The 13,243-nt window shown below is 37.7% G+C and overlaps 1 protein-coding gene across 3 annotated transcripts in view; it reads right to left on the bottom strand.

Moving 5' to 3' along the window:
- LOC142353516 (glycine receptor subunit alpha-2-like) overlaps positions 1-13,243 on the bottom strand; it is a 103,752-nt gene that overhangs the window by 55,778 nt on the left and 34,731 nt on the right. For all 3 annotated transcript variants that reach the window (XM_075405773.1, XM_075405772.1, XM_075405771.1), the window contains one exon: positions 11,591-11,658. In XM_075405773.1, the coding sequence (XP_075261888.1) occupies positions 11,591-11,658 (68 nt within the window). The remainder of the gene's footprint in view (positions 1-11,590; positions 11,659-13,243) is intronic.

The following is a 13,243-nucleotide window of genomic DNA, read 5'->3' as shown; positions in this document are numbered from 1 at the left end:
TCGTTAAAATTTGGAGAATAATTGAACAGCATGAGGCATTCCGAATAAGGTAGTCAACGTATTCTCTGTCACCCAAACCTGAACGGCAATTTTTCGAAATTAAACATAACCTTTGTGGTCTTCCCAAGCGTTGAAGATGCTGAGGTCCTGGGTTTCTGACATTTGACCATAAAACACGGCAGAGAATATACAAGTTTTCGCCAATGTTAATCACAGTTTATTTTATGATGCGGGGTATTGCTCCTTTTAGATGATTCATTTTCTGAAATTCACTCTTTTTGGCGATATCGAGATGACAATTCCAAGTCAGGTTGTTCACAAAATTTAATCCGTTGTCTTTTGTTTGTTTTTTAGTAGCAATATGTTTTGCAAAAAACTGATATGTATTATACTTATGTATTTGTTAATGAAAACTTGAGATAGCTGATTCTGTTTAAATTTAAATTTATTTTTTGTGAACCAGACATCCAACAGCTCTATTTATTTCAAACTGAAGTTATTCATGTTCTGATTTTTGTCCTAATGTTTTTGTATCAGCGGCTTGTAAGAAAATTTTGTTAATCAGTTATTCATTTAGGTCATTTATGTACACGGAGAACAAAACAGCAAACATTGATCCCAATGGTCTCCCACTTAACTGTCTCCAATTGTAAATCCCTGCTGTCAACTAACCAGTCTTTAAACAAAAAAACTTCAAAATCCCCAATGCCTGTGTTTGTTTCACGATGCTTATTGTTGGTATAGGTAACCAATTATCTCTGATCAGATTTAGAGCAGATCACGTCATATTATATCTTTTATGCTGAAGATAACAGGATGGGCGCTGCCCAAAAACAGGAAATTTTCTTTGTCTATTTTTTATGGGTGCCTTGTGTCCTTGGATTGTCGGTTCATAGACCAATATTAACTTTTGATCTAATGATATCTTCTTTTGGTCTCGGGCTTCAAAATTACTTTAACTTTTGTTCATCATAGTTTTTCGCACTTTGGCCTGATACTGATAGTCTCAGGAACATCTGTTTGAAATTTTTTCAACGTCATAACAAATTTTTAAAAAAAGCTTTAGAAGTTTATTGCAGAGAAATTTGAACAACGAATTCATTTGTTGACTTTCAAATACATTTTCATACATTTTGAAGTATGTCAGTTTTAATCCCACGTTTAAATGTGGATTGTTTACGCAGTTGTGTGGATAAATTTGGCGCGGCTGGCACACAAACAACAAAGTGAAAAATATCCCTAATGCAAACAAATTTGAGTTCCACCGAGAAAATATTATTTCGCACTTAGTATTACACTGTGTAAGCTTTTACCGAAATTAAAATGGCACTATTAAAAGGCGAATTATTGGGAATTTTAATAATTTTTAGACCATGCAGAAGTGGGAAAAATGTTGGGAAAATTTAAATTAAAATGTGTCTGTGAAACTATACAGTGGAACTATAAAGGCGCCAGTCTATAACAAAGCAATCGATCGAAAGCAAATATTTGAATACTTCAATGCCATTTGTTCACTTTAGATCGCACGAATTATGTATGAACTCTATATGCAAAATATATCAGATACATGAAATAGTTTTGCAAAGAACAAATTTTTACTCTGACTGAACTTATTTTCAATTGTTCCAGATTTATATTAGCTACTCGCTATGGAATCATTCATTTCAAGAGACTAAGTTCGGAGTAAAATTAGTCTTCTTAAATTTACAAAAAATTTTAAAATTATTCGAGCCACAAAACCAATAACCAGTAAGAATTTAAGGAACGTTTTTAGTGAGCCAAAAATTAATTTAGAAAGTGCAGATTCAATATAGGCTATATCCGAGCTGCAAAGTATTAGATTATCACTACAAGATTGATATGCCTCTAAGGAGCTATCGGTGTGAGGATAAGATTTCACTAAGCGATAGGAGCACGCCCGAGTCGGAAAAAAAGTTAATCTTGCAAGATCTTGCAAGATTCTTGCAAGATTCTTGCAAGACGATGTTACGTCTTGCAAGATTTTTGCAAGATTCTTGCAAGATCTTGCAAGATTAACTTCTTCTTGCAAGATCTTGCAAGAATCTTGCAAGAATTAATTTTTTCTTGCAAGATTCTTGCAAGAACTTGCAAGATTAACTTTTTTTTGGAAGAAAAAAATTGGCTCAAAAAACATTAAAAAACATAAAAAAAGCGCTCAAAAATAGCCGAAAGAGCCGTCCTAGGTCCTTATCCTAAGTCCTATCTTAGCAACAAAACTTTTTCAAAACGTCAACAATTGAATCTAAAAAAAATAAAAAAGCATCACAAAAAGAAACAAAGACATCGAATTATCAATCTATCACATGAAAGAAAGTCCTTCGCGCCAATTCCTTTTTTGATTTTTTTTCTTTTTCTTAAAATTTCTCTTTTCTTGATCGTTCTACGGGTGTCGTATCGTCACCCTCGGGTGTCGTCTTCGGGTGTCGTAAATTGCTTTTAGTATCACCGAACGTAATGGATGTGCCAAAAATGTATCATAATCAAGAAAATTATGTAAAACCTGTATATAACGAAAACACCTTTTTTTTCTAACTAAACTCATTGAACCTTTCTCTAAACACTTAGAAACCATTGCAAATTATCACTAACAATCCTTTGGCGACCAGGCATTTCATTATACAACTATAAGGACGTTTTTTCTGATAGGTAATTGTTATGAAGTTTGCTGAAAAGAGCAACAAAAGTCATTTTTCTTTGAAAAGAAGAAAATTATCAAGTCGTTTATTTCTCGCAAAAAGCAATATAATAAATCAAAACTGACAATAAAACAAACACTGTCAGAATTTTGCAATCAGTAGCCCAAAAAAACTCTGGATATGCCAAAACTTCATCGTAATTCATCAAAACACAAGTAAAAAATAATCGCGGTTTCTGATTCAAAAGCGTACCAACGCTGTGTTCTCTTTCAGTTGAATTTATTTTTTCTTTTCGGAATTTGAAACCGGGAACTTTTTTAAGGCAAAACAAAGTTAATCTTGCAAGATTCTTGCAGGATTCTTGCAAGATTAACTTTTTCTTGCAAGATCTTGCAAGATTAACTCCGTCTTGCAAGATCTTGCAAGATTAATTTTTTTTGCAAGATTCTTGCAAGATCTTGCAAGATTAACTTTTGTTCTCGACTAGGGGTTGAACAAAACCCGAGACTTATCTTGGATGCAATTTCGGTATCCGCGTGCTATGTGACAAAAATATACCCAAAAAGCTTCAATGGTCAACAGACGAGAACATGGCTTTTCACAAGAACAGTATGAAATATGGGGCAGACATAATTAAGCCATTTTGGACTAAACCGATATTGTTGGAGACAAATTTATGAAGTAAAAATAACCGAGGTTGAACTAATTTGTAACAAGACTAAAAATGTATAGGTAAAAGTACTTTCCCAGTGTGAAGGTAAAATTTACCCGCACAAAAAATTTGCACCATCTTTTTAATTTTTCCGTGAGCAAAATCTTGAAGAAATTATGCCCGTGGAGGAACGCAGATGTTTCAACTTTTTAAAACTGAAAAATTGTTTTATGTAATTTATCCTGAACGAAAAAGAAATGAACAATCATTATAGTACTAAATGCACCTTTCAGGTAACATTGCCTGTAAGTTATTAAGAGTGAATAAATAGCGTGCGTAAAGTATTACCAAAGGAACCATAATCGATCTTAAATTAATGGCTGACGACTTGTTAACACATTCGGTTAGCTACTACTTGTTATAGTCACCGTACTACTACGCAAAAAATCAATTTAAAAATCAGTTTTCGAACTCAAATCAATTTTTAAAATAAAATCAGCAAATCTAGAATGTTTTATGTAATTTTGACATCATTACGAGCAGCACTATTCATCAATTATTCATGGAAAAATTCAGCAGCGCTACCAATCAAATATATACTATATATAAACTACATTAAAAAACTAGCTTGAGTGAATGTTTGAGTCAATGTTTTTTACAACTGCGAATTGACCAAACTTTTTAAAGCTTTTAATAACGTGCAGCAATGTCCATGTTCAGTTAGTCGACCCAGTGAATATTAGATATAAGAAAACAAGATATCAGACCTAAAATTTCAGTTTTTAAAGTTTTACCAAGTTCCATGCAAAAACCCGTTATTTTACAGAGGAGACATTTGAATATTTTGAGCAGCAGAAATTGCTATCTCATCAAAACGGAATAGATAACTATTGAGTTCATTTGACAATCTACCATTATTACACTAACCTTTCGATAAGACTGATGAACAGTATGAAAATAAATTTTGTTAGAATATCGATCAAACTATAGTCTTAAACTTAGTGAGAATTAGAAAGAAAGTTTGACTTACCAGATTAGAAAGACAAGCAATATGACTTCGATCAAAGAATTTATATAAATGAATCGTCAAGAAATGGTGCTGAGAATCAATATTCGGTTCAAATTGGTGAATCTAGATAACTATTATTAGAGTTAGATTAAGTGATGTAAAATCTTCCCAGCATGTATTAAATGATGATGATATCTCCGGAAGTGTGAATGAATTCTTAGAAAGGTGCAAATGCATTCCATTTACGGTTCCCATTGCGACTGATTTGCAGAAGCAAACCATATTGGGTAACCTTTGCGACCCCCACTATAAATCACGGTGCTAAGATAAGTTTTGTATCTTGACTTTTTCACACTGATAATGGGTATATATACAGCTGATTTTTGAGTCTTTTTTCATCCCCAAATTCAAATCACCAGCTTGATCTAATAATCAGATCTCTCCTGTAAATCTCTAAATTCTTCTGTAAAATATCATTTTGTTATTCTCTCATTTTTTGAGAAATTAATTCTTTTACTTAGTTAAAAACCAACAGGTTATAAACCAACAGGTTATGACCCAGCAATTTTCTAAGTCATAAAATTAATTTCCAAAAAAAACTAATTTGTTGTTGACAGTCATAATCCTTTTCTGCTTAGTACCTTTTCTTTTCACAACTGTTTTGCCTGCTCAAACTTCAAGGGATCAACAGACAGTGAAGCTGCTGACCTACACAGGAAAGGCACAGGACTAGGACTTTCCAATCTGGAGCACAAGATTTGTGGCGATGATGCAGACGAAGGGACTCTACAAATCACTACTGGGGACAGAGGAGCAACCCAATGAGCCTGCGCCACTGGCCAATGGGGCAACCAATGATGAGAAGAAGAACCACAAGGTGCTGAAGGATGCATATGAGAAGGAAGTTGAAGACATCAAGGAGAAACGGAACAATGTGTGGTGCCATTTGGCACTGACTCTAGATGCAACAACCCTCATGCTGATGAGACATGACTGTGTGGGAAATGACGGCATTGGAGATGGAGCAAAGGCTTGGAAGCTTTTGCAAGAGAGATTTCAGAGTGTGGAGACGCCGACAGTGGTGACTTTAGTGGCACAGCTTGAGGATTCTGAGGATTTGGACAGCTTCTTCATCAGAGGACAGGAGTTGCTCACAAGGCTACAAGAAGCAGGGGAAGCAGTCTCAGAGACCCTATTCAACGCCTTGGTCCTCAGTGGTCTGCCAATGAGGTATGAAAGTTTTGTTATACAGGAAAGCTTCAACCCGGCAACGAACTTCACAGAGTTGAGGAAAAGGCTGCAGAACTTTCATGAGAGCACGGTGCAGAGACACAAGGGACAAAGTGGTTCAGTGGCACTGGCAGTGAAGCGTGACTTCAAGAAGGGACCCAAGAAAGGAAACTGCTTTGTGTGTGGGATCCCTAGACACTTTGCCAAGGACTGCAGGAGGAAGGAGACAGCACAATGCAGCAAGTGTGGTGAGAAGGGTCACCTAGACAGGGCATGCAAGAGACAAAGAGATGGAGGCAAACATGAATCAGTGGCAATGGGTCCAACATTGGCTACACCAGACGAGGAATGCTGGGCAGCTCTTACCCAGTGGAAGACAGCAGGCATGCTAGTGGACAGTGGTTGTACAGATCACATAATGACGAACATCGATGCGTTCCTGGACTTTGTGCCCATTCAATCAGTGGTCAGAAATCCCAACGGAGAGGCTTCCAGAGTGGTGGGCAGAGGCTGTGTGAGGATCAGCATACACTCAAACAAAGGGGAATTCCAATGCGAACTCAAAAATGTTCTGTGTGTGCCGGACTATTCTTCAAACCTCCTATCAGTCTCAAGATCCACGGAGTGGGGACATAGCTTCACTTTCGAGAGAGGAAACAGCTGCATGAAACTCCAGAAGGGAACTCGGGTAAAACTAACACAAGAAAACAATTTGTTTTACTTACCCTGCAGCGTTCTAGAATTCAAGATGAGTTCCAACAGCGTGAAACTTGAAAGTGCAAGGAAGTGGCACAGACGATAGGGTCATTTGAATCAAGCGGATGTGGTCAGGAATGCACCAGAGACAGTGGGGGAACTCGATGATGTATGCAAGGTGTGTGCATTGGCCAAGATCACAAAGATTCCAGTACCAAGAGTGGCAGAGACCCAAGCAGAAGAGAAGCTGGAGAGGGTGTTCACAGACGTGATGGGACCTTTCAGAGTAGAGTCACTGTCAGGGTTCCGGTTCTGCATAGTGTTTGCAGTTCAGTACACGAAGTTTGTGTTTGTGGACTTGCTTAAGGCAAAGAGTGAAGCACTGGCCAGCCTGAAGAAATTTGTTCTCAGTGTGGGGACGCCTAAGAAGCTGAGGCAAGACAATGCGAAGGAGTTTCTCTCAGAGAAGTTCAAGACGTACTGCTTAGATGCAGGCATTCTACAGTAAAAGACCATACCAGAGACGCCACAACAGAATGGGTTCGCTGAGAGGTGCAACAGGACACTGCTGGAGATGGCAAGATGTTTGCTCATTGACTCAGGACTTCCCAAGATGATGCGGGGAGCATCAGTTCTTCACGCAGCAAGGATCAGAAACTTGGTTGTGAGACGAGGAGAAGAGAAATGCCCAGCAGAGCTGATGAGAGGTATAAAACCTAAGCTTCCAATTAGTAAATTATCTATTTTTGGTTGCACAGTCCTCATGAGGAAGAGGGACAGAGACGTCAGCAAACTTGAACCCAGGGCACTGGAAGGAAAGTTTGTGGGTTACACTGAAGGAGAAAATGGATACCTGGTGTACATACCCAACACACGCAAGGCCATGGCAGTTCGAGATGTGACCATCAAGGAGTCTGAAATGGGCTCAATCCCTGACAACAAAGAAACGGCTGACCTACTAGATGATGGGTCGGAACTGGGAATCTGGCACCCAGATGATGGTCATCAAGATGATGACAACAGAGAACGACAGGACACATCTACTGCAATAAAGGAGGAGTGGCATGACGCAGGGAGCGTGAATACTCAAGAAACAACACTGAGACAAGAGGCCTCGGATGTTGGAGAAACAGCACTAGATGAAGGATCTACTGCAACAAGAGGGAGTTACAGAGACTTAGAGTCACTGGAAGACAGTGACACAGAAGACTTCTCACAGTTAGAGACAGTTGGCTTCAATGAAGATGCACTGCAACACGCGGACAGAGCAGAGCCCAGACGAGGGACACGAGCAAGGAATGTTCCGCAATTTTTTGGAGAAGTCAGGACCCATCTTGCTGTGACTGAGGGCGACTATGTGGAACCCAAAACAGTCTACGAAGCCAAGCAAGGTGACGATTGGGACCAGTGGCACCGGGCAATGAAGGATGAGGTCAAGGCACTCCAAGACAACGAGACTTGGAACCTAGTGAGACCACCCACTGACAGGGACGTCATACCGTGCAAATGGGTCTACAAAGTGAAATTGGGCCCAGTGGTCAAGTGGACAAATACAAAGCGCGCTATGTGGCGAAAGGCTTCAAACAAGTGGAAAGACTGGACTACTTTGAGACTTTTGCGCCTACCTGTAAGCCAGAGACATTCAGGATTCTACTTCAGCTATCAGCGAAGCAGGGCCATGTGATGCACCAATTTGATGTCAAGACTGCTTTCCTGCACTCACCAATCGAGGAAGAAGTGTATCTGGAACAGCCAAAGGAGTTTGTAAAACACGGATCAGATGGGGAGAAGTTAGTATGTCGACTAAACAAATCAATTTATGGTTTGAAACACGCTGCTAACAGCTGGTACAAAGAGCTGGCAAACTTCCTACTGAGACAGGGGTTCACCAGAAGCAGGAACGATCACTGCTTGTTCGCAAGATCAGAAGCAGAGGACCACACCTTCATCTTGGTCTGGGTTGACGACATCATAGTAGCATCAAGAAGTATGACAGTGGTCTCTGATGTCAAGAAGGCACTAGAAGCAACCTTTCACATGGAAGACAGAGGGAGTCTACACTGGTTTCTGGGTCTAAGAATCAGACGAGATGAGGGCAAAGTCACAGTCGACAAGAACTCTACATAGAAACAATGCTTGAGCGGTTTCAATTGGATCAATGCAAATCCTCAAGAACTCCAGCTGATCTGAATTTGAAACTTCAGACAGCACAGAACCGAGAGGAAGAAGTGGACCAGAGGATCTACAGAAGCTTGGTTGGATCACTTCTGTATCTGGCCAAGCAGACGAGGCCAGACATCATGTTCACAGTCAATATTCTGTCCAGACACATGAATGCACCTACCAATCAACACTGGATGTGCGGAAAACGACTTCTGCGATATCTTCAAGGTTCAAAAGGTTTAAAACTTACTTACACAAAAAAGGCTAGTTATGATTTAGTGGGGGAAAGTGATGCAGACTGGTCTGGAGACGTGAACGACAGAAAATCAACAACGGGCTTTTACTTCAAGCTCAACAAACGTGGCGCAGCACTCAGCTGGGGTGTCAAGAAGCAGGCCACAGTTGCTCTTTCTTCATCAGAAGCAGAATATCAGGGCATGGCAGCAGCAGTTTAGGAAGCACTCTACCTGAAACAACTTCTAGAGGATTTTTGGCATCCAACAGAAACGTCCAATAGCAATTGGAGAGGACAACCAAAGTTGTATCAGACTCTGCCAAAACCCAGTCATGCACAAAAGGAGCAAGCACATCGAAACAAAGTTTCACTTCTTCGTGACAAGACTGAGGATGGGACTATTTCAATTCATTAGGTCCCTACAGACAAAATCGCAGCGGACATCTTCACAAAGTCCTTACCCATTTCGAAAGTGGAAAAATTCAGAGCAGTTTTGATGGGAGCAGACTCTACGCAATCAGCTCAAGTCTGAGTGGGGGTGTTAGAATATCGATCAAACTATAGTCTTAAACTTAGTGAGAATTAGAAGGAAAGTTTGACTTACCAGATTAGAAAGACAAGCAATATGACTTCGATCAAAGAAATTATATAAATGAATCGTCAAGAAATGGTGCTGAGAATCAATATTCGGTTCAAATTGGTGAATCTAGATAACTATTATTAGAGTTAGATTAAGTGATGCAAAATCTTCCCAGCATGTATTAAATGATGATGATATCTCCGGAAGTGTGAATGAATTCTTAGAAAGGTGCAAATGCATTCCATTTATGGTTCCCATTGCGACTGATTTGCAGAAGTAAACCATATTGGGTAACCTTTGCGACCCCCACTATAAATCACGGTGCTAAGATAAGTTTTGTATCTTGACTTTTTCACACTGATAATGGGTATATATACAGCTGATTTTTGAGTCTTTTTTCATCCCCAAATTCAAATCACCAGCTTGATCTAATAATCAGATCTCTCCTGTAAATCTCTAAATTCTTCTGTAAAATATCATTTTGTTATTCTCTCATTTTTTGAGAAATTAATTCTTTTACTTAGTTAAAAACGCTTTTTATTCCGCTTGCGAAAGTCCATAACCCAACAAATTTAAAAACGCATTATCCGGACGACTCTAACTCTCAGAAGATCTTGTTTTATCAGTAGCAAAATATGAAAATGCAGTTGGATTTTGAGCGGTTGTTAGACAATCTTGGGATCACTTCAGCATTTGCCCGCTCTTTGGTACCTAATAGAACATCTCCACCATCTGCGCAAAACTTTGCCACAATATTACTTAGCCTACAGTTTAGACAGCCGAAGATCAGTTCAAGCGCAATTGCCATGCCTCTTATGCGCCGTGGGATGTGATGCGGAAATCGTGGGTCGGGTATCGCCGCATAGTCGGAATTCCTTTTTTACTTTTTATTCCAATTCGGCTGATTAAAATAGCGTGGCGTATTTGATTCTGTTCCGTTTAACAAAGTAAGCACATAGGTGGAAAGATATTAGTCGTCTCTCATTGGCCAATAAATCGCTCACTTAAATTGTATTAAAGAACAGCTCCCCCCTTTGCAAAAGGGGCAATTGTCGATTAGATCCTAATTGTGCTTAATGTTTTTCTTTCAATTACTGATTTCAAACGTTTTGTGCATGACAATTGTACCAAGCTTATCCTGTTGAAAAAAGAAGAGCAAGCATTCAAGATACTTTTTGGAGCATCAAAATGTTCATTCAAAAATGTTTGAAAAAAGTAAAGATTTGTGCTTAGAAGCCAAACTATTTTTCTACAGGTAAAGGTACGTATGTTTGCCAAAATATTTCTCTTCGTCTTGTGATGAGAAAAATCTCATTTTTTGATATGTGAATCGTGGGATCAATATTTGTCAAATTAACTTTCTTTATTCGTAAAAACCAGTTGAAAATGTTGACTGAAAATGATTAGTCTTAATGGAGCACCTTTTATTTCCAAAGAATGGCGGTTTAGAACGCTGACTATTTCCTCAACAGCCCTAATTAGTTTAAAGATAAAAGGAGGTAACAGAGACCAAAAGTCGCTCAAGTAACAGTAGTGGGTTTTTAACAAGACGTATTTATACCCACGTGTACGAGGTCGAATCGTTCAAATAGCAGAAACTTCACTCCGCAAGTCTGAGGTAGTTGTCAAAAGATTTTTTCCATAACAAATTTAAATAGAAGGAGCAGTTTCGATACAATTAGAAATCGTGAAACAACTTAAAAAAATATGCAGCTTTAGAATTAGATGAAACAAAAGGTCTTCGGTTTGTAATTGCTAAAAATCAAAGCAAAATTGCGAAGCTATCATAAAATCCAATAATTATAACATAAGAGCCTGGATGCATTGAAAATAATTTTTAATTGACTTTCATGGTTATAATTTATTAATATTTTGAAATTCAAGGGCAAAACTTTCAGGAAACGTTTATTGTGGACAACTTCTCGCTTAATCAGCAAAATTTTCCAAATTAACCCCCCCCCCCCCCCCCCCCTCCCCCTCCCATCAATTATTTCTAATTCCCTCCCATTATTTCTAATAATATTAATAATACTAATAAAAATGATGCATTGTTTCACAGAAGTCGCCCCTAAGTCATCCGTTTGTTAAAATTGGCCCTCTAGAAGAAAGAGAACTCTTTCTAGAGGGCCAATTTTAACAAACGGATGACTTTGGGGCGACTTCTGTGAAACAATGCATCATTATTATTAGTATTATTAATATTATTAGAAATAATTGCATGATTTTATGATTCTCTTCACGATCTTTTAGCTTTACCTTGATTTGAGCATTAAGAAGATGGAAGATGTTATGCAACTTGTGAAAGGATGTCGGTTCATTTGGTTTCGGCTAATTAAGCCAACTTTTAACTGACTGGTGATTTACTGACCATTTCGGTTTCGGAGATGGGTCCAATGCTGTAGATACGGATGCCCACAGTCACATTGTCGGTGGTCCCTGCGAACAAACAAACAAACAAATAAACAATACAGCAGAAAAACAAGACAAGTATGACCAAATGAAGACATAAACAGAGGCAAACACATCCTCAAGTTATTACACCTCAGATGGAGTTAGAAGTTATAAACCTTAACTTATTCCTTTAACTTAGACAGAGGTCATTACTATTTCAAAGAGTAAATTCAGTTCAAATTATCACCTTTAGGGCGTAAATCAAAGTAATGCAACCCTAATTGTGAAGGAAATGGTAAATAAATAAAAGCTAATAAATAATCGCTATCATGTTTATAGTTTTGAAATCATTTTGTTTTTGTCTGTCTGAGAGACACTAGAAATAGTCATAAATTTCCGATTACTTTCAGGTATATTCAGCGTAAAACAAAAGTCGATAACCAAGAAAATGTTTGGAAAATGAACAAATTTAATGAAATTGACTACATTTAACTTTGAGGTCGTACAACCCCAGAAATCAAGAAAATGTCTAAAAAAAGCCAATTAGATTTTGCAAGATGTTGCAAGATGCCACCGGAAAAACGAAAATGAACGCGAATGAAAGCATACAATTATATTACCAAAAATGTTATAATGATCACAACTTTTTGATTCATTAGGCCAAAAGTCGATAACCAAGAAAATGTTTGGAAAATGAACAAATTTAATGAAATTGACTACATTTAACTTTGAGGTCGTACAACCCCAGAAATCAAGAAAATGTCTAAAAAAAGCCAATTAGATTTTGCAAGATGTTGCAAGATGCCACCGGAAAAACGAAAATGAACGCGAATGAAAGCATACAATTATATTACCAAAAATGTTATAATGATCACAACTTTTTGATTCATTAGGCCAAAAGTCGATAACCAAGAAAATGTTTGGAAAATGAACAAATTTAATGAAATTGACTACATTTAACTTTGAGGTCGTACAACCCCAGAAATCAAGAAAAATGTCTCAAAAAAGCCAATTAGATTTTGCAAGATGTTGCAAGATGCCACCGGAAAAACGAAAATGAACGCGAATGAAAGCATACAATTATATTACCAAAAATGTTATAATGATCACAACTTTTTGATTTATTAGGCCCAAGGTCGATAACCAAGAAAATGTTTGGAAAATGAACAAATTTAATGAAATTGACTACATTTAATTTTGAGGTCGTACAACCCCAGAAATAAAGAAAATGTCTAAAAAAAGCCAATTAGATTTTGCAAGATGTTGCAAGATGCCACCGGAAAAACGAAAATGAACGCGAATGAAAGCATACAAATATACATAATATACATACATAGCATACAAAGCATACACTAGAAATAGTCATAAATTTCCGATTACTTTCAGGTATCTTCAGCGTAAAACAAAAGTCGATAACCAAGAAAATGTTTGGAAAATGAACAAATTTATTGAAATTGACTACATTTAAATTTGAGGTCGTACAACCCCAAAAATCAAGAAAATATCTAAAAAAAGCCAATTAGATTTTGCAAGATGTTGCAAGATGCCACCGGAAAAACGAAAATGAACGCGAATGAAAGCATACAATTATATTACCAAAAATGTTATAATGATCACAACTTTTTGATTT

Source organism: Convolutriloba macropyga, chromosome 14 (assembly GCF_964194025.1).
Source record: "Convolutriloba macropyga chromosome 14, txConMacr16.3, whole genome shotgun sequence".
Lineage (NCBI taxonomy): Eukaryota > Metazoa > Xenacoelomorpha > Acoela > Convolutidae > Convolutriloba > Convolutriloba macropyga.
The sequence above is the reverse complement of the archived record's forward strand: the minus strand, read 5'-3'. Positions and strand labels throughout refer to the sequence as shown.